Source organism: Oncorhynchus clarkii, chromosome 24, assembly GCF_045791955.1.
Source record: "Oncorhynchus clarkii lewisi isolate Uvic-CL-2024 chromosome 24, UVic_Ocla_1.0, whole genome shotgun sequence".
Taxonomy (NCBI): domain Eukaryota; kingdom Metazoa; phylum Chordata; class Actinopteri; order Salmoniformes; family Salmonidae; genus Oncorhynchus; species Oncorhynchus clarkii.
In genome coordinates, this window is record NC_092170.1 from 15516562 (window position 1) to 15538837 (window position 22276).

The window sequence follows — 22276 nt, forward strand, 5'->3', positions numbered from 1 at the left end:
CTCTCCCTGCCATCCTCTCCCTCTCTCCCTCCTCTCCCTGCCATCCTCTCCCTCTCTCCCTCCTCTCCCTGCCATCCTCTCCCTCTCTCCTCTCCCTGTCTTCCTAACCCTCTCTCCCTCCTCTCCATGCCATCCTCTCCCTGCCATCCTCTCCCTCTCTCCCTGCCATCCTCTCCCTCTCTCCCTCCTCTCCCTGCCATCCTCTCCCTCTCTCCCTCCTCTCCCACTCTCCCTCCTCTCCATGCCATCCTCTCCCTCTCTCCCTCCTCTCCCTCCTCTCCCTGCCATCCTCTCCCTCTCTCCATCCTCTCCCTGCCACCCTCTCCCTCTCTCATCCTCTCCCTCTCTCCCTCCTCTCCCTGTCATCCTCTCCCTCTCTCCCTCCTCTCCCTGCCATCCTCTCTCTCTCTCCTCTCCCTCCTCTCCCTGCCATCCTCTCCCTCTCTCCCTCCTCTCCCTGCCATCCTCTCCCTCTCATCCTCTCCCTCTCTCCCTCCTCTCCCTGCCATCCTCTCCCTCATCTCCCTGCCATCCTCTCCCTCTCTCCATCCTCTCTCTCCTCTCCCTCCCTCCTCTCCCTGCCATCCTCTCCCTCTCTCCATCCTCTCTCTCCTCTCCCTCCTCTCCCTGCCATCCTCTCCCTCTCTCCATCCTCTCTCTCCTCTCCCTCCTCTCCCTGCCATCCTCTCCCTCTCTCCATCCTCTCTCTCCTCTCCCTCCTCTCCCTCCTCTCCCTGCCATCCTCTCCCTCTCTCCATCCTCTCTCTCCTCTCCCTCCTCTCCCTTCTCTCCCTGCCATCCTCTCCCTCTCTCCATCCTCTCTCTCCTCTCCCTCCTCTCCCTTCTCTCCCTGCCATCCTCTCCCTCTCTCCATCCTCTCCCTCCTCTCCTCTCCCTCCTCTCCCTGCCATCCTCTCCCTCTCTCCATCCTCTCTCTCCTCTCCCTCCTCTCCCTCCTCTCCCTGCCATCCTCTCCCTCTCTCCATCCTCTCTCTCCTCTCCCTCCTCTCCCTTCTCTCCCTGCCATCCTCTCCCTCTCTCCATCCTCTCTATCCTCTCCCTCCTCTCTGTCATCTCAACATCTCTCTCTGCATGCTGCCCCTTTGATCCTGTAATCCTTAAAGAATCACTTCCACCAGTTAGTTAAATGAGAGGTTTCTGTTTGTACACAGCGTGATGTCATAAAACACAGTGTTTTAAAGAGTACCCTGGAGCTCCAGAACCTTCTTAATAAAAACCGCCCAGAACCAGATAGCCAGTCTACTGTAGCTGAACCCCTGATGCCCAAACCAGACTCCCACCTAGTTAACATCAGTCTTAACAGAGACCTAATTAGGAGGACATCATCACTGGGGAGTCTAATAGGAGGGCATACTGTATATAGGAAATACTAGACCAAGTGGGATGTAGTTATATTAGTGCATTATAGACACTGCTGAAGTAACAGTCCAGGGATCCTCATTTGGTTCTACTTTAGAGCTGATCAGGTGATGTACCTGTGTGTTTGTGGTGTAGTGTACCTGGGTGAGAGGTTGTCCTTCTTCAGGATGTTGAGGTGGAACAGGGACGGGGCCAAACACACAGCGATGTTCATGGGAGTCATCTGGTTCTCCTCCACAGAGGAAGTGACGTCAGACAGGAAGCAGAGCAACATCTGAAGCACCTCCCTGTTCTCGTCTGACATCAGCATGATGGCCGCCTGCACAGCCTGCAACCGCTGGTCCTTAGGAACATCTGGAGGGAGGAGAGGGAGGAAGGGTTGAACTATTCTACCATGGGCAATGGAGAGAGACATTAGTATGATCTGTCTGTCTGTCTGTCTGTCTGTCTGTCTGTCTGTCTGTCTGTCTGTCTGTCTGTCTGTCTGTCTGTCTGTCTGTCTGTCTGTCTGTCTGTCTGTCTGTCTGTCTGTCTGTCTGTCTGTCTGTCTGTCTGTTTACCTATTCTTGTGGGTACTGGAAATCCCCGCAACCAAAATTTGACCAACTGGGGACATTGTGTTGGTCCCCACAAGGTGAAATGCTATTTCTAGGGGGTTTAGGGTTAAGGTTAGAATTAGTATTTGAATTATGTTATGGGTTAGAGTTAGGAGCTAGGGTTAGGGTTAGATTTTTGGGTTAAGGATAGGGTTAGGGGAAGGGGAAGAGTACGGGTTAGGGTTAGGTTTAGGATTAGGGAAAATTTGATTTTGAATGGGACTGAATTGTGTGTCTCAAAAACGTTAGCTGTACAAGACTGAGTTTGTGTGTGCATGTGTGTTAGCATGTGTGTATGTGCCTGTGTGTATCAGTCCTTACACTGGTAGATGTGTAGGAAGGTCTCTCCCAGCTTGCTGGTCAGTAGAGGTTCAGGCAGGTCTCTGAAGAACTGTTTAACCATGTCTGCTACGTCGTACGCTGACTGGTCCTCGTAGCTGACATCATCCGGAGACGACTCATTCATCTGCCTCAGCGCCTGGATACGAGACTTCACACCAGACTTACGGAACAGACCCACCTACAGACGGAGTAGAGCAGAACGTTCAGACAGACAGACAGACCTGGTCTAGACACTGACAGACTGACCGGTTCTACAGAGAGAGAGACTGACAGTCTGCTGTAACAGTTTAACAGAGAGAGACTGACAGTCTGCTATAGAACAGTTTAACAGAGAGATACTGACAGTCTGCTATAGAACAGTTTAACAGAGAGAGACTGACAGTCTGCTAGAGAACAGTTTAACAGAGAGAGACTGACAGTCTGCTAGAGAACAGTTTAACAGAGAGAGACTGACAGTCTGCTGTAACAGTTTAACAGAGAGAGACTGACAGTCTGCTATAGAACAGTTTAACAGAGAGAGACTAACAGTCTGCTATAGAACAGTTTAACAGAGAGAGACTAACAGTCTGCTATAGAACAGTTTAGCAGAGAGAGACTGACAGTCTGCTATAGAACAGTTTAACAGAGAGAGACTAACAGTCTGCTATAGAACAGTTTAACAGAGAGAGACTGACAGTCTACTGTTGCACAGTTTAACAGAGAGAGACTGACCTGGTCTAGACACTGGCTCCTGAGGTATCGAAGGGCCTGCTGCAGGCTGAGGGGGAGGGGCTGACCAGAGCGCTGGACGTGAACAATCAGAGGAACACCAAAGACGTTCTTGTCCTTGTAGTCTGGAACCTTCATCCTCTTCATGAACTTTGGAACTGACCTGACAGAGAGACAACACAGGGTGAGTCCCATGTCTACTCACACACACAGGAATAGGGTGCAGCCTTGACAAGCTTAGGTTGATTGATTTGTTGATTGATTGATTGATTGATTGATAGTGCACACCAGGTCCATCCGTGTTTGTTGGACATGGAGTATTTCTCCATGATGGCAGTGAGGCGGAGGAGAGAGAACTTCTGCAGCAGGCTGAGCTGGCCTGCTGATTGGTTGGTGATCTGGAGCGAGGCCACTGAGTGGCTGAGCCGGTTGGACATCTGGAAGCTGGGCCATCGCAGACTAATGCCAGAGAGAGAGAGAAGGAGGACAACAGTTAATATACGTTCCAAATGGCACCCTATTCCCTATATAGCACACTACTTTTGATCATATTCCTAAAGGGAAAGTATGCAGGGAAAAGGTGCACAATCTTGGGAATAGAGAGCCATTTGGGATGCAACCTTTGACAATGATGTCAAGACTTCACCTCTAAAAGACAGACGTTTTGAGTAAGTGTTTAGCACTATCAGTATGGAAATAAGGACTTCTACAAGGAACTAAACACTGAGATGTTAATAACCATTTGAGGACTATGATTCTTACCGGTTGGGTCTGGTTAGCGATGCTCCCACTCCTGAGTCCCTCCTCTCTCTGTGTCCTGTACAGTGAGTCTCAATGAGGGACACACGGTCTCTGTCCCTGTCACTGGCTGTGCTCTGTCCCTCCAGAACAGATGTTCCCTCAAAGTCCAGCGTGATCTGGCTGGAAGACTGCATACCTGCAGGCTGGGTCCCCTGTCCGTCCAGGCCTGCAGAGGGCAGCATGTTCTTGGACCAGCGGTCCACTATCTGCTGCAGGCCGTTGACGTGCTGCAAGATGTCGTCCAGGTGGGGGAACAGGTCTTCCTTCTCTAGGTCCAGCAGGTCTCCAGTAGAGGCATAGAGGTGAGACCCAGGGACGTTGTCGTACACACTCATCCTACTGCCCCGTGGGCAGAACTGGGTGGCCGGGCGGGGGTGGAACTCCCTATGGTTAGAGTTAGGTCGGGGGTTGGGGTTGGACTGGGGCTCCAGGGGATTGAGGCTGCCGCTGTGCCAGGGGACGGAGGCCCCCAGGGTGGGGGAGAGGCTCTCTATGGACAGGGCCTTGGGAAAGGTGCCAGGCTTGTGGTCTTTGGGTATGTGGACCACCAGGTCCTCGTAGGAGCGGAACTCGTTATGCCGGTTGTGTTCGGCCACGCCACTGATCCGCTGCAGGCTGGAGAACACGGCCAAGTCCTCCAGATACATGCCACTGCGCTTGGCGTCAGACCGGTCCGTCCGCTGGGAGTGGGGCTTCCTCTCCTTCAGACTGAGGGAGGAGACGGTGCTGCCGCTGGAGTGGCTGCCCTCGCTGCTGGAGGGGCACTGGGGGGTTAGCCCTAGGATTGGTCCCCCAGTGGGTTCCTCCGCCCTCGACCCGTCCCCATTGGTGATCTCCACACAGCGCATCGTCTTCAGGGCCTGCGGCTCCATCTGCAGTACCGGAGCGCTGATAACCAGCATCTTGCTCCTCCCCCTATCCAACGTGCCCCGGGAACGTAGCGTTTCCATGTGGCGCAGGAAGTCCTTGGCTCGGGTCCGTCCGTCGCGGTTGTTTTTGGTGGGCAACGAGCCGTAATAGGGGAGGTGCTTAGGGAGGTGTGGCAGGGTAAGGGAGTTGGAGTCAGGTTCAGGCATGGCTGCAGAGTCAGAGTAGTTCCGGTTAGAGCAGTCTGAGTCCTCTGTGCTCACAGCCTGGTGGCCACTCCCCCCGCTGCTCTCACTGTGGAGAGATGAGACCTCTGGTTCGCTGAGGTCAGTTAGAACACTCTCGCTACTGGTAGTGTTCCGCAGGCCCCGGCCCTCCCCCTCCCTGGGACTCCGCCCCTCCCCCTTTAGTCTGGACCAGCGGCGGCTCGTCCACTCAAACGTCCATCTGTCACTGATGGCAAGCAGGTCCTCCTCATCAGAGTCTTCACTCTGAATACACAGGAAGACAACACAAAATCAATTATCAACACATGATCACCTAGTCAGGTAGAAATCTAAACCAGTTAACAGTTACATAAACACACTCATCCGAGTCGTCACTGTGGACACACAGGAAGAGAGAAGACACATAGCACTGCCAGTACACTGTTATCAACACATGGTGACAAGACACAATCTGAATGATTGGTTGTAGTTATACGCTGATGGGAAAGCTAGATATTATGAGATCTGTGAGGGAGTAGCATCACAGCCTGTCTGTATCTCTATCTGTTCCAGGAAGGAGAGACAAATGTCATCTGTGTTTTCCTGACAGTTAACAGCGGAGCCAGAGGATGTGTCTGTTCAGTTATAATCACATTACAGTTCTATACATCGATCACATAATCATGATGATATAACCTCCTAATCTGGTTTTTCCAGCCATAAATAAACCAATCTGAAATGTCCTGAAGCCTAGAGGGACTTCCCTCCACACTGAAGGAAGTTGAAACAACAGAGGTGATGGTTGCGTCCCAAATGGCACCCTATTCCTTATAGTAAACTACATGTGACCAGGGCTAATAGGGCTCTGGTTAAAAGTAGTGCACACTTTAGGGAATACGACAATGGACACATCTCACATATCACAGGATCTGGGTTAGAGGGATGGAAGGAAAGAGGGATGGAAGGATAGAGGGGTAAGTGGAGGAGGAGTTTTATGTTGTTACAGGACTACTACTTGGCCGATGTCCTCAGTAATTATTACCATAATACCTTACAGGTATACATAATAGCCTGCATTGACTAAAGCTGTTATACAATATCACTGTGCAACTGAACAGGATCATAACGGTCATCATATAGAATAATATTATAATAATAATTAAAACCTCTGCTTACCTTTTTCTTAGGAAGGTTGACATCTAGTTTCATAGAGGCACACTTGTTCAAGGTGTTGAGTCGTCTGGAAGAGAAACAAGCCAGATGGATGTAAACAATAACAATCTCAGAGATCATCCTTCTCTCCGAGAGAAGTCACCAGGAATAGACACAGTCAGTTGTTCAGTCCAGGAGTTAAATGACTGTGGGTCTGACAACTACCCAGCCAGGGCAGCACAAACCTAATCATGCCTGCTAACTGTGGCTAATAACTTAATGTTAATGGACAGATGCTCTCTGGCCTCTCTCGCTCTATCTCCCTGCCAGTCCGTCTGCTTCTGGCTTCTCTCTCCCTGACAGGGACCTAATTGGTGAAGACTGCTGAGGCGCTGTGGTTCACAGAGATTCTCCATCAGCAGCTAATGGACTAGTCTCTGCTGCTTCTCCAGCTACACACAGACTTCATGTCCCTGCTCCTTCTTAGTCACTCTCTCCTTCTTTCCAGTAGGATTTTAAAAACCCACAGAAAACTAAGTCCCTGTTGGTATTTTCTTGGCTGTGCCTTTTGGAAGGTGAACCTTCGCCCCAGTCTGAGGTCCTGAGCGCTCTGGAGCAGGTTTTCATCAAGGATCTCTCTGTACTTTACTCCGTTCATCTTTCCCTTGATCCTGACTAGTCTCCCAGTCCCTGCCGCTGAAAAAATGCTGCCACCACCATGCTTCACTGTAGGGATGGTGCCAAGTTTCCTCCAGACATGACACTTGGCATTCAGGCCAAAGAGTTCAATCTTGTTTTCATCAGACCAGAGAATCTTGTTTCTCATGGCCTGAATCCTTTAGGTCCCTTTTGGCAAACTCCAAGTGGGCTGTCATGTGCTTTTTACTGAGGAGTGGCTTCCGTCTGGCCACTCTACCATAAAGGCCTGACTGGTGGAGTGCTGCAGAGATGGTTGTCCTTCTGGAAGGTTTTCCTATCTCCTCAGAGGGAATCTGGAGCTCTGTCAGAGTGGGCACCTCCCTAACTAAGGCCCTTCTCCCGATTGCTCAGTTTGGAGGGGCGGAAAGCTCTAGGAAGATTCTTGGTTGTTCCAAACTTCTTCCATTTAAGAATGATGGAGGCCACTGTGTTGGGTACCTTCAATGCTGCATAATGTTTTGGGTACCCTTCCCCAGATCTGTGCCTCGACACAATCCTGTCTCGGAGCTCTACAAAAAATTCCTTCGATCTCATGGCTTGGTTTTTACTCTGACATGCACTGTCAACTGTTGGACCTTATATAGACAGACTGGTGTGTGCCTTTCCAAATAATATCTAATTAATTGAATGAACCACATGTGGACTCCAGTCAAGTTGTAGAAACATCTCAAAGATGATTAGTGGAAACAGGATGCACCTGAGCTCAATTTCGAGTCTCATAGCAAAGGGTCTGAATACATACAGTATGTAAATAAGGTATTTCGTATTTTTATTTGTAATACATTTTCAAATAATTCTGAACCTGTTTTCGCTTTGTCATTATGGGGTATTGTGTGTAGATTGATGAGGAAAACAATATATTCAATTCATTTTAGAATAAGACTAACGTAACAAAATGTGGAAAAATTCAAAGGGTCTGAATAGTTTCCGAATGCACTGTATGTGTTTTTGGTTGTTGAGTCAATTAGAGATTGCCCATTTCAAGTTTATCTTTCCATAAAAGACAAAGTGATTTCACAATATTTTAGTTAGCTGGTTAACACATTGATCTTACTTTGCAGTACACTCCTCTGGTCTGCTCGGTTTGATAATCTATTATGCTGTTGTTTTCTTATGGTGGCTGTGTAACGTTAGTGTGAGGTTTCTGTGACGTCTGTCTAGTGAAGGACTGCTAGATGCGTGAGTTGCTTGTTGCTCACAGTGATTATCACTCTGTCGGTTTAAGCGGTGTAGATCCATTTCACTTCCCTGAGGCTCAAACACTCAGCTCTCTCTGGTGTTACCTTACTGACTGGCATACAAACTCACACAGTCAACGTCAACTAAATGTATGGAAGCAGTATGGAAAATCCAACCAGGTTTAATCCACTCACCTGCAGAGAGGTTCCACCAGGTCGTTGTCCAGAAAGTCATGGTCTTTCTTCACAGGAGAGATGTCGATGGGGAACTGAGAGTCTGAGGAGGAGGAAACAGATTAACAGATTAAATACTGCTATTAGATTAAAGATACCAGTTTAAATTGTTCAGTCCATTTCTCCTCTCAGTAGTTATCTAGCTCCTTAATAGGGCAGCAGGCTGGACACGTGGCAGATCACAACCAGCTTCACTTTTTAACTCAGGAAGTTAAACGGAACAGCTATGGGAAGGAAAGCACATTGTTTCCAGAGACCTATCCAGGAGAGAGAGAGAGAGAGAGAGAGAGAGAGAGAGATGGTAATGAAGAGAGACAGGGCTTGCCCAAATAACGGCGCTGAGACATTGAGCAGTAGCATTAGCAGCAGCAGCATTACGTCTGTCTCTGGGTATTGGCCTCCTGCTATGTAACACACCATCTGCGTCCCAATTGGCACCTTATTGCCTACATAGTGCACTACTTTTGACCAGAGCCCATAGTCCACTATGTAGGGAATAGGGTGCCATTTGGGACGCTACCACAGATTCACTTAAGACCCTCAATATTACATCCTACTGCATTCATGTGGTTTCATTAACTGTTTTATGAAAAGCAACGCAGCATGGTCTGTCACATAAGGAGAAACACAGATATCAGAATACACTCAGACAGATCTGGGTCAGGGGAACCGCAGCCGTCAGCAATTGTGAAATGGTTTAAAAATGTACTTACTTTATACTCAATCTTCAAGTCCACTCATCAGTGTCTGCCTCAATACAACAGCTTCACATTAATTGGGCTCCTGAGTGGCGCAGCGGTCTAAGGCACTGCATCTCAGTGCTAGAGTCGTCACTACAGACACCCTGGTTCAAATCCAGGCTGTATCACAACTGGCTGTGATTGGGAGTCCCATAGGGTGGCACACACTTGGCCCAATGTCATCCAGATTTGGCCGGTGTAGGCCATAAGATACACATAAAAAATACATTGTTTCCTTTACTGAGCAGGCTGTATGGAGCTGAATACAGGGGGACATAATGTGGAGAGATTGTAGCTGCGGCTTTCCATACACACTGATGCAGCCACACAAACACACTCAGTGTGTCTCCTTTACAACAGGCTACAATCCCTGTCACTAAGAGATTCATGACACCCTCTCACTTCAAAAGACCTGGAGCACCGAGGGTGCTGGGAAGAAGAAGGGAGGGGGTGAGGAGGAATGGAGGAGGTGGGGAGCAGGGGTGAGGAGGAAGGGAGGAGGGGAACAGGGGTGAGGAGGAGAGGGTAGTAGGGGTGAGGAGAGCTGGCTGCTTCTAAACCATGATGATAAAACTTTTTCCCATGACCTCTTTGTTTTAGTGTGCTGGACATGTTTGGGTAGTAACTCTAGGAACTATCCAGACCAAAGCCCAACTGAGTCTTTCTCTTTCTCTCTTTCAGCAGTCCCCCCTGTCGCTCTGTCACTTTTCTCTCTCCTCCCTCCCTGAGTGAGTTAAAAGAAGCTGTAGACCTGAGACAGCTGTGCAAATGAAACTGCCAGAGGAAAGGACATGAGAGGAGAGGACATGAGAGGAGAGGACATGAGAGGAGAGGACATGAGAGGAGGGAAGAGGACATGAGAGGAGGAGAGGACATGAGAGGACAGGTGAGGACATAAGAGGAGAGAAGAGGATAGGACATGAGAGGAGAGGACATAAGAGGAGAGGGGAAGACATGAGAGGAGAGGACATGAGAGGATAGGAGAGGACCTGAGATGATAGGACATGAGAGGAGGGGAGAGGAGAGGACATGAGAAGAGAGGACATAATAGAAGAGGACATGAGAGGAGAGGACAGGACATGAGAAGAGAGGACATAAGAGGAAAGGAGACGACATGAGAGGAGAGGACATAAGAGGAGAGGAGAAGACATGAGAGGAGAGGAGAGGACATGATAGGAGAGGACATGAGGAGAGGATAGGACATGAGAAGAGAGGACATAAGAGGAGAGAACATGAGAGGAGAGGACATAAGAGGAGAGGACATGAGACAAGAGGACATAAGAGGAGAGGAGAAGGCATGAAAAGAGAGGAGAGGACATGAGAGGAGAGGACATGATAGGAGAGGACATGAGAGGAGAGGACATGAGAGGAGAGGAGAGGACATGAGAGGAGAGGACATGTTAGGAGAGGACATGAGAGGAGAGGGCATGAGAGGAGAGAAGAGGACATGAGAGGAGAGGACATAAGAGGAGAGGAGGAACATAAGAGGAGAGGACATAAGAGGAGAGGAGAGGTCATGAGAGGAGAGGAGAGGAGAGGACATGAGAGGATAGGAGAGGACCTGAGATAATAGGACATGAGAGGAGGGGAGAGGAGAGGACACGAGAAGAGAGGACATAATAGAAGAGGACATGAGAGGAGAGGACAGGACATGAGAAGAGAGGACATAAGAGGAAAGGAGAGGACATGAGAGGAGAGGATATAAGAGGAGAGGAGAAGACATGAGAGGAGAGGAGAGGACATGATAGGAGAGGACATGAGGAGAGGACATGAGAGGAGAGGATAGGACATGAGAAGAGAGGACATAAGAGGAGAGAACATGAGAGGAGAGGACATAAGAGGAGAGGAGAGGACATGAGACAAGAGGACATAAGAGGAGAGGAGAAGGCATGAGAAGAGAGGAGAGGACATGAGAGGAGAGGACATGATAGGAGAGGACATGAGAGGAGGGGACATGAGAGGAGAGGAGAGGACATGAGAGGAGAAGACATGTTAGGAGAGGACATGAGAGGAGAGGACATGAGAGGAGAGGAGATGACATGAGAGGAGAGGACATAAGAGGAGAGGAGGAACATAAGAGGAGAGGACATGATTGGAGAGGAGAGGACATGATTGGAGAGGAGAGGACATAATAGAAGAGGAGAGGACATGAGAGGAGAGGACATGATTGGAGAGGACATAAGAGGAGAGGACATAAGAGGAGAGGAGAGGACATGAGAGGATGGACATAAGAGGAGAGGACATGAGAGGAGAGGAGAGGACATGATTGGAGAGGACATAAGAGGAGAGGACATAAGAGGAGAGGAGAGGACATGAGAGGAGGGACATAAGAGGAGAAGACATAAGAGGAGAGGACATAAGAGGAGAGGAGAGGACATGAGAGGATGGACATAAGAGGAGAGGACATGAGAGGAGAGGAGAGGACATGATTGGAGAGGACATAAAAGGAGAGGACATAAGAGGAGAGCCGAGGACATGAGAGGAGGGACATAAGAGGAGAGGACATAAGAGGAGAGGAGAGGACATGAGAGGAGGGAAATAAGAGGAGAGGACATAAGGGGAGAGGACATAAGAGGAGAGGAGAGTACATGAGAGAAAGGTCATAAGAGGAGAGGACATAAGAGGAGAGGAGAGGACATGAGAGGAGGGACATAAGAGGAGAGAACATAAGGGGAGAGGAGAGGATATGAGAGGAGAGGAGAAGACATGAGAGGAGAGGAGAGGACATGCTTGGAGAGGACATAAGAGGAGAGGAGAGGACATGAGATGAGGGACATAAGAGGAGAGGAGAGGAGATGATTGGAGAGGAGAGGACATAATAGAAGAGGAGAGGACATGAGAGGAGGGACATAAGAGGAGAGGACATTAGAGGAGAGGAGAGGACATGAATGGAGAGGAGAGGACACAAGAGGAGAGGACATAAGAAGAGAGGAGAGGACATGAGTGGAGGGACATAAGAGGAAAGGACATAAGAGGAGAGGAGAGGACATGAGAGGAGAGGAGAAGACATGAGAGGAGAGGAGAGGACATGATTGGAGAGGACATAATAGGAGAGGAGAGGACATGAGAGGAGGGACATAAGAGGAGAGGAGAGGACATGACAGGAGGGACATGAGAGGAGGGACATAAGAGGAGAGGACATAAGAGGAGAGGAGAGAACATGAGAGGAGGGACATAAAAGGAGAGGACATAAGGGGAGAGGAGAGGACATGAGAGGAGAGGAGAAGATATGAGAGGAGAGGAGAGGACATGCTTGGAGAGGACATAAGAGGAGAGGAGAGGACATGAGAGGAGGGACATAAGAGGAGAGGAGAGGAGATGATTGGAGAGGACATAAGAGGAGAGGAGAGGACATGAGAGGAGGGACATAAGAGGAGAGGAGAGGACATGACAGGAGGGACATGAGAGGAGGGACATAAGAGGAGAGGACATGATTGGAGAGGAGAGGACATAATAGAAGAGGAGAGGACATGAGAGGAGGGACATAAGAGGAGAGGACATAAGAGGAGAGGAGAGGACATGAATGGATAGGAGAGGACATAATAGAAGAGGAGAGGACATGAGAGGAGAGGAGAGGACATGATTGGAGAGGACATAAGAGGAGAGGACATAAGAGGAGAGGAGAGGACATGAGAGGAGGGACATAAGAGGAGAGGACATAAGAGGAGAGGAGAGGACATGAGAGGAGGGACATAAGAGGAGAGGACATAATAGAAGAGGAGAGGACATGAGAGGAGGGACATAAGAGGAGAGGACATTAGAGGAGAGGAGAGGACATTAATGGAGAGGAGAGGACACAAGAGGAGAGGACATAAGAAGAGAGGAGAGGACATGAGAGGAGGGACATAAGATGAAAGGACATAAGAGGAGAGGAGAGGACATGAGAGGAGAGGAGAAGACATGAGAGGAGAGGAGAGGACATGATTGGAGAGGACATAAGAGGAGAGGAGATGACATGAGAGGAGGGACATAAGAGGAGAGGAGAGGACATGACAGGAGGGACATGAGAGGAGGGACATAAGAGGAGAGGACATGATTGGAGAGGAGAGGACATAATAGAAGAGGAGAGGACATGAGAGGAGGGACATAAGAGGAGAGGACATAAGAGGAGAGGAGAGGACATGAATGGATAGGAGAGGACATAATAGAAGAGGAGAGGACATGAGAGGAGAGGAGAGGACATGATTGGAGAGGACATAAGAGGAGAGGACATAAGAGGAGAGGAGAGGACATGAGAGGAGGGACATAAGAGGAGAGGACATAAGAGGAGAGGAGAGGACATGAGAGGAGGGACATAAGAGGAGAGGACATAAGAGGAGAGGACATAAGAGGAGAGGAGAGGACATGAGAGGAGGGACATAAGAGGAGAGGAGAGGACATGAGAGGAGAGGAGAAGACATGAGAGGAGAGGAGAGGACATGATTGGAGAGGACATAAAAGGAGAGGAGAGGACATGAGAGGAGGGACATAAGAGGAGAGGACATAAGAGGAGAGGACATAAGAGGAGAGGAGAGGACATGAGAGGAGAGGAGAAGACATGAGAGGAGAGGAGAGGACATGATTGGAGAGGACATAAGAGGAGAGGAGAGGACATGAGAGGAGGGACATAAGAGGAGAGGAGATGACATGAGAGGAGGGACATGAGAGGAGGGACATAAGAGGAGAGGACATAAGAGGAGAGGACATGAGAGGAGTGGAGAAGACATGAGAGGAGAGGACATAAGAGGAGAGGAGAGGACATGAGAGGAGAGGAGAGGACATGAGAGGAGAGGAGAGGACATAATAGAAGAGGAGAGGACATGAGAGGAGAGGAGAGGGCATGATTGGAGAGGACATAAGAGGAGAGGACATAAGAGGAGAGGAGAGGACATGAGAGGAGAGGACATGAGAAGAGAGGAGAGGACATGATTGGGGAGGACATAAGAGGAGAGGAGAAGACATGAGAGGAGAGGACATGAGAGCGTAGGAGAGGAATGGAAAGGACACGACATGGGACAGGGTTGGGTTGGGTAGGGCTGGGCAGTGTAAGAGGAAGCCAGACTGTGCCAGATGATTCACTCCTCATATTCAAACTCATTTCTGACAGGTGTATGAAGTCGAGCATACAGCCATGCACCTCCATAGACAAAAATTGGCAATAGAATGGCCTTATTGAAGAGCTCAGTGAAGTTCAACGTGGCACCGTCATAGGATGCATCCTTTCCAACAAGTCAGTTCGTCAGATTTCTGCCTTGCTAGAACTGCCCCAGTCAACTGTAAGTGCTGTTATTGTGATGTGGAAATGTATTGGTGCAACAACGGCTCAGCCACGAAGTGGTAGGACACACAAGCTCACAGAACGGGACCACCGAGTGCTGAAGCGTGTAGTGTGTTAGAATCATCTGTCCTCGGTTCCATAACTCACTATCGAGTTCCAAAATGCCTCTGGAAGCAACGTCAGCATAATAACTCGAATGTTCCAACTGTAAATAGTTCCATCTGTAAAGTTTGGTGGAGGAATAATGGCCTGGGGCTGTTTTTAATGGTTCGGGCACAGCCCCTTAGTTCCAGTGAAGGGAAATCTTAATGCTACAGTATACAATGAAATTCTAGACAAAGCTAAAATCAACAGTAGTTCATTTCACAATGGATGTTATGTTTCAAAATAAAACTACCGTTTGTTTTATAGTCTGTTATGACTTTATTGTGTGTGTGTGTGTGTGTGTGTGTGTGTGTGTGTGTGTGTGTGTGTGTGCACATGCCATCGTTGCATTGTTCTGGTGTATTATTGGGTGATTGAGTTTATTACCTTCAAAGAGCTGGGCGTATTGGGGGAATCCTGCCGCTCGTAGCCAATCACACGCCTCCTTCGCCTCGAGTTCTGAAACAGAACAAGAAAACATTTATTGTCATTCAGACTAACAACAATAAACATTATGTCCAACACGGAGTGGTGGGTAGGGGGTATTCACTGTTTCACTGAACAATTGAACTTTTGTGTTTTATCAATTATGGGAGGAAAATCCATCCATTTGTCCAAATGTTTTTTGTCAACAACAACAAAAATACAGCCTGTCAAATGCCTTTATGACGACTATAAGCAACCAGCAGCACTCACCATGGAAGGCTGTTCTCTTGGAAGAACAAAAACAGAAACAGAGTTGAGATTGAAACCATAAAGCTGTTAGATAGTATGTCAGCTAAATGTTTCACAGTACTGAATGTAACAATAAAAGTTGAACTTGAACTAAGGTGATAGATAGTTGGTCCCTCAGGTAGACCGACAACAAAACCTTGTGACTATCTGAGGTCTGGTCTCTAAGTTTCTAACACTTCCAGCTTGGATTTGAGCTCTATAACCTGACCACAAAGCTCTGGGAGGGGTGAAAGAAGTCAGGATGCACTGCTGGACAGCAGAGGCATCAGCACAGGAAGACATGGGATATGTTTTTCTAGAACTGCACCTTTAAACGTCATATCTATCATTTTTATTGTCTCAACACCCCATGTTTGTTGTGTGTATTTTTTATCTGAGTTTTACAAAAGATTAGACTTCTCAAACAGAAGAAATCTACAAATCATGCTAAATATAGATATCATAGCAAAGCAAGGCCAGCAGATCAAACTGTCCTGGACTGACAGTCTTATGTTCACTAGATACACTATACAAAATGTGTGGACACCCCTTCAAATTAGTAGGTTCGGCTTTTTCAGCCACACCCATTGATGACAGGTATATAAAATGGAGCACACAGCCATGCAATCTCCATAAAAGATTACCTTACTGAAGAGCTCAGTGACTTTCCATCTGGCACCGTCATAGGATGCTTCCTTTCCAACAAGTCAGTTCGTCAGATTTCTGCCCTACTAGAGCTGTCCCAGTCAACTGTAAGTGCTGTTATTGTGAAGTCGAAATGTATTGGAGCAACAACGGCTCAGCCAAAAAGTGGTAGGCCACACAAGCTCACAACCGGACCGCCGAGTTCTGAAGCGCGTAGCGTGTAAAAATCATCTGTTCTCAGTTTCAACTGCCTCTGGTAGCAACATCAGCACAAGACCTGTTCATTGGGAGCTTCATGAAATGGGTTTCCATGGCCGAGCAGCTGCATACAAGCCTAAGAACACCATAAGCAATGCCAAGTGTTGGCTGGAGTGGTGTAAAACCCACCACTATTGGACTCTGGACCAGTGGAAAGGCGTTCTCTGGAGTGATGAATCACGCTTCACCATCTGGCAGTCCGACGGACTAATCTGGGTTTGGTGTATGCCAGGAGAACGGTTGGTGCAGGAGGAATAACTTGACTGGCCTGCACAGACTCCATCAAACATGTTTGGAATGAATTGGAACTCCGACTGCGAGCCAGGCCTAATCGCCCAACATCAGTGCCCAACCTCACTTATGCACTAATGTGGCTGAATTGGAAGAAAGTCCCCGCAACAATGTTCCAACATCTAGTGGAAAGCCTTCCCAAAAGAGTGGAGGCTGTTATAGCAGCAAAGGGGGGAGCAAATCCATATTAATGCCCACGATTTTGGAATGAGATGTTCAACGAGCAGTTGTCCACATACCTTTGGTCATGTGGTGTATATGGTGGTCAGCACAATAATCAAAGGGACTGGGGCTGCAACACAACCTGAATTTAAGTGTCCAGGCAGCCTCCTGACAGAGCAGCTGTCCTGTCCTAACCCTAACCCTGTCCCCTACAGGTGACCCCAAGCAGTGACCCCTGTGGTGGGATCATGACCTGACCATGCTGACACCTGAGGGGTGACATCCCCTCTCTGGTTCCGAGCTCCTGACCCACATGTAAGGAAGCAGACAGACCTCTCTCGTCTAACTAACAGAACAGACCCCTCTCCCTCCTCTCTCACTCTCTCCTCTCTCACTCTCACTTACTCCTGTCACTTCTCTCTCAGTCTCACTCCTCTATCACTCCTCAACTTACACACCAGACCCCTCTCACTCCTCTCACTTCTCAGCCAAAACACCACTCTCACTACAAAAGCAATAGGTTACTAGAAGATGATCTAGTAAAATAAAAACAATATAAACTTTCCCTTTATTTTCCATGTACTATGAACAAAAATATTCTCAACTACCCGAGCCTGGCACTACAGACATAGACAGTCCAGATTGTATATGGAAGTCTGTTATAGAACCTGTCCTCCTGTTCCAATATGATCCCAACTCCACAGTGAAGCTGCTACAATAGTCTTGTGCAGTGAAGCAGTCTACTCCAGGTACGTTGGTGTGTAGACTGACTAGATCACAGCTAGTGTTATTAATATCATTGTAGATCAACACAATGGGAACATCCCTCAGCCCATATCCATCGACAGTCACCTCAACAATATGTCTGGTGTAGATAAAGAGGACAGAGGACCACTCCACTCCAAACAGGTATCACAGCATGTTTAGTTTTTTTTACCCTTATTTTACCAGGTAAGTTGACTGAGTACATGTTCTCATTTACAACAACAACCTGGGGAATAGTTACAGGGGAGAGGAGGGGATAAATCAGCCAATTGTAAACTGGGGATGATTAGGTGGCCATGATGGAACAGTATGAAGACCAGATTGGGAATTTAGCCAGGACATCAGGGTTAACTCTTACGATAAGTGCCATGGGATCTTTAGTGACCACAGAGAGTCAGGGCACCTGTTTAACGTCCCATCCAAAAGACAGAACCCTACACAGGGCAATGTCCCCAATCACTGCCATGGGGTATTGGGATATTTAAATGTTTTTAGACCAGAGGAAAAGGTGCCTCCTACTGGCCCTCCAACACCACTTCCAGCAGCATCTGCTCTCCCATCCAGGGACTGACCAGGACCAACCCTGCTTAGCATCAGAAGCAAGCCAGCAGTGGGATGCAGGGTGGTATGTCTGTTCTGGGTCTCCATACAGAACTGTCTGTGACAGAGATAACCTTCCACTGAAACTTAATCTGTCCTGTCTGTACCACACCTTTCTCCAACCCCCGCTCTGTGGCTATACTATAACCCACTCCTCTCTCAAACACAGAGACCATTTGCTTTGTGACTCACCTGTGTTTTGACTAACCTGTTTTGTGACTAACCTGTGTTATTACAGCGCTGTGTCTACATGTCAATGACTAGTGACTTTGGTCCACAGACCGACAGGTCAGACCACCAACTGAATAAATATTAACAGTTCCCAGAGGGAGAGTGTGTGTACCAAATGTCAACCTATTCCCTACCATACTGCAATCTAAGCTTGATGCCCTCAATCTCACACAAATTATCAATGAACCTACCAGGTACCACCCCAAAGCCGTAAACACGGGCACCCTCATAGATATCATCCTAACCAACTTGCCCTCTGCTGTTTTCAACCAAGATCTCAGCGATCACTGCCTCATTGCCTACATCCGTAATGGGCCAGCGGTCAAGCGACCTCCACTCATCACTGTCAAAAGCTCCCTAAAACACTTCAACAAACAGGCCTTTCTAATCGACCAGGCCCAGGTATCCTGAAAGGATATTGACCTCATCCTGTTAGTAGAGGATGCCTGGTTATTTTTTTTTTAAACGCCTTAAATAAGCATGCCCCATTCAAGAAATTTAGAACCAGGAGCAGATATAGCCCTTGGTTCTCTCCAGACCTGACTGCCCTTAACCAACACAAAAACAGCCTATGGCGTTCTGCATTAGCATCGAACAGCCCCCGTGATATGCAACTTTTCAGGGAAGTTAGAAACCAATATACATAGGCAGTTATAATAGCCAAGGCTAGCTTTTTCAAGCAGAAATCTGCTTCCTGCAACACAAACTCAAAAACGTTCTGGGACACTGTAAAGTCCATGGAGAATAAGAACACCTCCTTCCAGCTGCCCACTGCACTGAGGATAGGAAACTCTGTCACCACCGATAAATCAACTATAATTGAGAATTTCAATAAGCATTTTTCTACAGCTGGCCATGCTTTCCACCTGGCTACCCCTACCCCGGTCAACAGCACTGTACCCCCCACAGCAACTCGCCCAAGCCTTCCCCATTTCTCCTTCTCCCAAATCCAGTCAGCTGATGTTCTGAAAGAGCTGCAAAACCTGGACCCCTACAAATCAGCCAGGCTAGACAATCAGGACCCTTTCTTTCAAAAATTATCTGCCGAAATTGTTGCCACCCCTATTAATAGCCTGTTCAACCTCTCTTTCGTGTCATCTGAGATTCCCAAAGATTGGAAAGCAGCTGCGGTCATCCCCCTCTTCAAAGGGGGGGACACTCTTGACCCAAACTGCTACAGACCTATATCTATCCCACCCTGCCTTTCTAAGGTCTTTGAAAGCCAAGTCAACAAACAGATTACCAACCATTTCGAATCCCACCGCACCTTCTCCGCTATGCAATCTGGTTTCAGAGCTGGTCATGGGTGCACCTCAGCCACGCTCAAGGTCCTAAACGATATCTTAACCGCCATCGATAAGAGACAATACTGTGCAGCCGTATTCATCGACCTGGACAAGGCTTTCGACTCTGTCAATCACCACATCCTCATCGGCAGACTTGATAGCCTTGGTTTCTTAAATGATTGCCTCGCCTGGTTCACCAACTACTTCTCTGATAGAGTTCAGTGTGTCAAATCGGAGGGCCTGTTGTCTGGGCCTCTGGCAGTCTCTATGGGGGTGCCACAGGGTTCAATTCTTGGGCCAACTCTCTTCTCTGTATACATCAATGATGTCGCTCTTGCTGCTTGTGTGTCTCTGATCCACCTCTACGCAGACGACACCATTCTGTATACTTCTGGCCCTTCTTTGGACACTGTGTTATTAACAACCCTCCAGACGAGCTTCAATGCCATTATAACTCTCCTTCCGTGGCCTCCAACTGCTCTTAAATACAAGAAAAACTAAATGCATGCTCTTCAACCGATCCTTCACTCATGCTGCCAAACATACCCTCGTAAAACTGACCATCCTACCGATCCTCGACTTTGGCGATGTCATTTACAAAATAGCCTCCAATACCCTACTCAATAAATTGGATGCAGTCTATCACATAGCCATCCGTTTTGTCACCAAAGCCCCATATACTACCTACCACTGCGACCTGTACGCTCTCGTTGGCTGGCCCTCGCTTCATACTTGTCGCCAAACCCACTGGCTCCAGGTCATCTACAAGACCCTGGTAGGTAAAGTTCCCTCTTATCTCAGCTCGCTGGTCACCATAGCAGCACCCACCTGTAGCACGCGCTCCAGCAGGTATATCTCTCTGGTCACCCCCAAAACCAATTCTTCCTTTGGCCGCCTCTCCGTCCAGTTCTCTGCTGCCAATGACTGGAACGAACTACAAAAATCTCTGAAACTGGAAACACTTATCTCCCTCACTAGCTTTAAGCACCAGCTGTCAGAGCAGCTCACAGATTACTGCACCTGTACATAGCCCATCTATAGTTTAGCCCAAACATCTACCTCTTCCCCTACTGTATTTATTTATTTATTTTGCTCCTTTGCACCCCATTATTTATATTTCTACTTTGCACATTCCTCCACTGCAAATCTACCATTCCAGTGTTTTACTTGCTATATTGTATTTACTTTGCCACCATGGCCTTTTTTTTGCCTTTACCTCCCTTATCTCACCTCATTTGTTCACATCGTATATATACTTATTTTTCTACTGTATTATTGACTGTATGTTTGCTTTTTTCCACATGTAACTCTGTGTTGTTGTATGTGTCAAACTGCTTTGCTTTATCTTGGCCAGGTCGCAATTGTAAATGAGAACTTGTTCTCAACTAACCTACCTAGTTAAATAAAGATGAAATAAATAAAAATAGTGTAAGACTTTTGAGCAGAGCTCTATGAGCCCATATGGATCTGGTCAAAAGTAGTGCACTATAAAGGGTTTAGGGTACCATTTGGAATGCAGAGAGATGGTCCCTGGATGACAACGTCCTTGTTTACCTCTACATTCACGTCAGATCACTAATCATTCCAAAGACCTCTATAACAGGATCACATCACAGGTTGAGTCAACATGAGAAATCTCCCAGCAGCAAAGATAACTGACACTAAGCTGGCCAACTAGACAGTTCTTAGTGGAACAAAGGATCAGCGTGCTCAACTCTATCTACGTACAAGTCTTTGAGTGCAGTGCTGTAAGGACACGTGATAGAAAAGGAAAGCCTCCAGTCACTGTCACTAGTCTTAAGATAGCAGCATCAGAGGTCACAGAAGTAAAATAACTAAGACTTTCTGTGAGTTCAGGTCTTTCTCTCTCTTCCGACTAGCCTGTCCTGCCAGTTGTATATTGTACTGAGTACAGTCGAGCCCTATTGTTCTACTAAACCACATGGTGAGAGTGCCTCCAGCTCCATTCTTTGTCCCACAGCTGGAGGTGGGACTGTTGGGAACAGAACAGGGAATACGATCTGGGAATTCCACAATCTCGAGACATTCTGATCCAACTGACGTTCCAAAGTCCCTTTTCCTTTCCTCCATGGAGAAACGGCTGGACTGCATCCCAAATAGCACCCTATTGCCTGTAAGTGCACTACTTTTGACCAGGGCCCATCAAAAGTAGTGTACTATATAGGAAATAGAGTGCCATTTGGGACGTACCCCAGGTCTGGCAGCGAGCCAGGACGAGAACTGCCTGTTACTACACAACCATGGCTGTAACACTGTGTACAGTGTAATCATGTTACTGTGTACAGTGTAATCATGTTACTGTGTACAGTGTAATCATGTTACTGTGTGCAGTGTAATGTTGCATTGCCAAAATGACATAAAACCCAGCACGGTGGAGGGACAAAGGTCCGGAAGGTCACCAGAAGTAGGTGTGTTACTAAGGTGTGTGTGTGGCCGACCAACCTATCCCTACAGGGGATGCTCCTTCCTCTTCTTGCGCAACAAGATTCCCTTTATAGGAACATTCCCTGGTAGTGTCCCAAATGGCACCCTATTCCCTAATAATATAGTGCACTACATTTGACCAGGGTTCATAGGGATACAGACTTGGAGAGTGGCTGGTGGAGGGTTGAGCTGACCCTGCTAGTACAAGCCCTAATCATTACCCTAACCCTGCCTGCCTGGTTGGCTGCCAACAACATGACAGAGATGCATGAGAGTCCGGAATGATACAAGTTGTTAACAAAGCTAACTGGTTATACTGTTAACTGTAGATCAACACCTATACAACATGATTTAATGAAACTAAAAAATACAATCACTACACTAGACTTGTCTACATTCTAAAGAAATAAGAGTAACTCTTGAGAGACAAATGCTCCCTGTATTAGTCCAAGATAATAGAAAATCCCAAATATTCTCAACTATGTAATGACCAGACTGTAAGAAACAGATGGTGGTTTACTCACTGGTTATCCTCATCATACAGTCATGATGTGGTTCTACAGATGTATTAGTTC

General features: G+C 47.8%; 1 protein-coding gene across 3 annotated transcripts in view; it reads right to left on the minus strand.

Moving 5' to 3' along the window:
- The window catches only part of LOC139382321 (stAR-related lipid transfer protein 13-like), a 123132-nt gene that overhangs the window by 4338 nt on the left and 96518 nt on the right, over nt 1–22276 (minus strand). For all 3 annotated transcript variants that reach the window (XM_071126241.1, XM_071126239.1, XM_071126240.1), the window contains 8 exons: nt 14692–14763; nt 8125–8206; nt 6077–6140; nt 3789–5185; nt 3315–3485; nt 3030–3189; nt 2298–2496; nt 1521–1734 (listed from right to left, as the gene is read on the minus strand). In XM_071126241.1, coding sequence (XP_070982342.1) covers nt 1521–1734; nt 2298–2496; nt 3030–3189; nt 3315–3485; nt 3789–5185; nt 6077–6140; nt 8125–8206; nt 14692–14763 — 2359 coding nt within the window. The remainder of the gene's footprint in view (nt 1–1520; nt 1735–2297; nt 2497–3029; nt 3190–3314; nt 3486–3788; nt 5186–6076; nt 6141–8124; nt 8207–14691; nt 14764–22276) is intronic.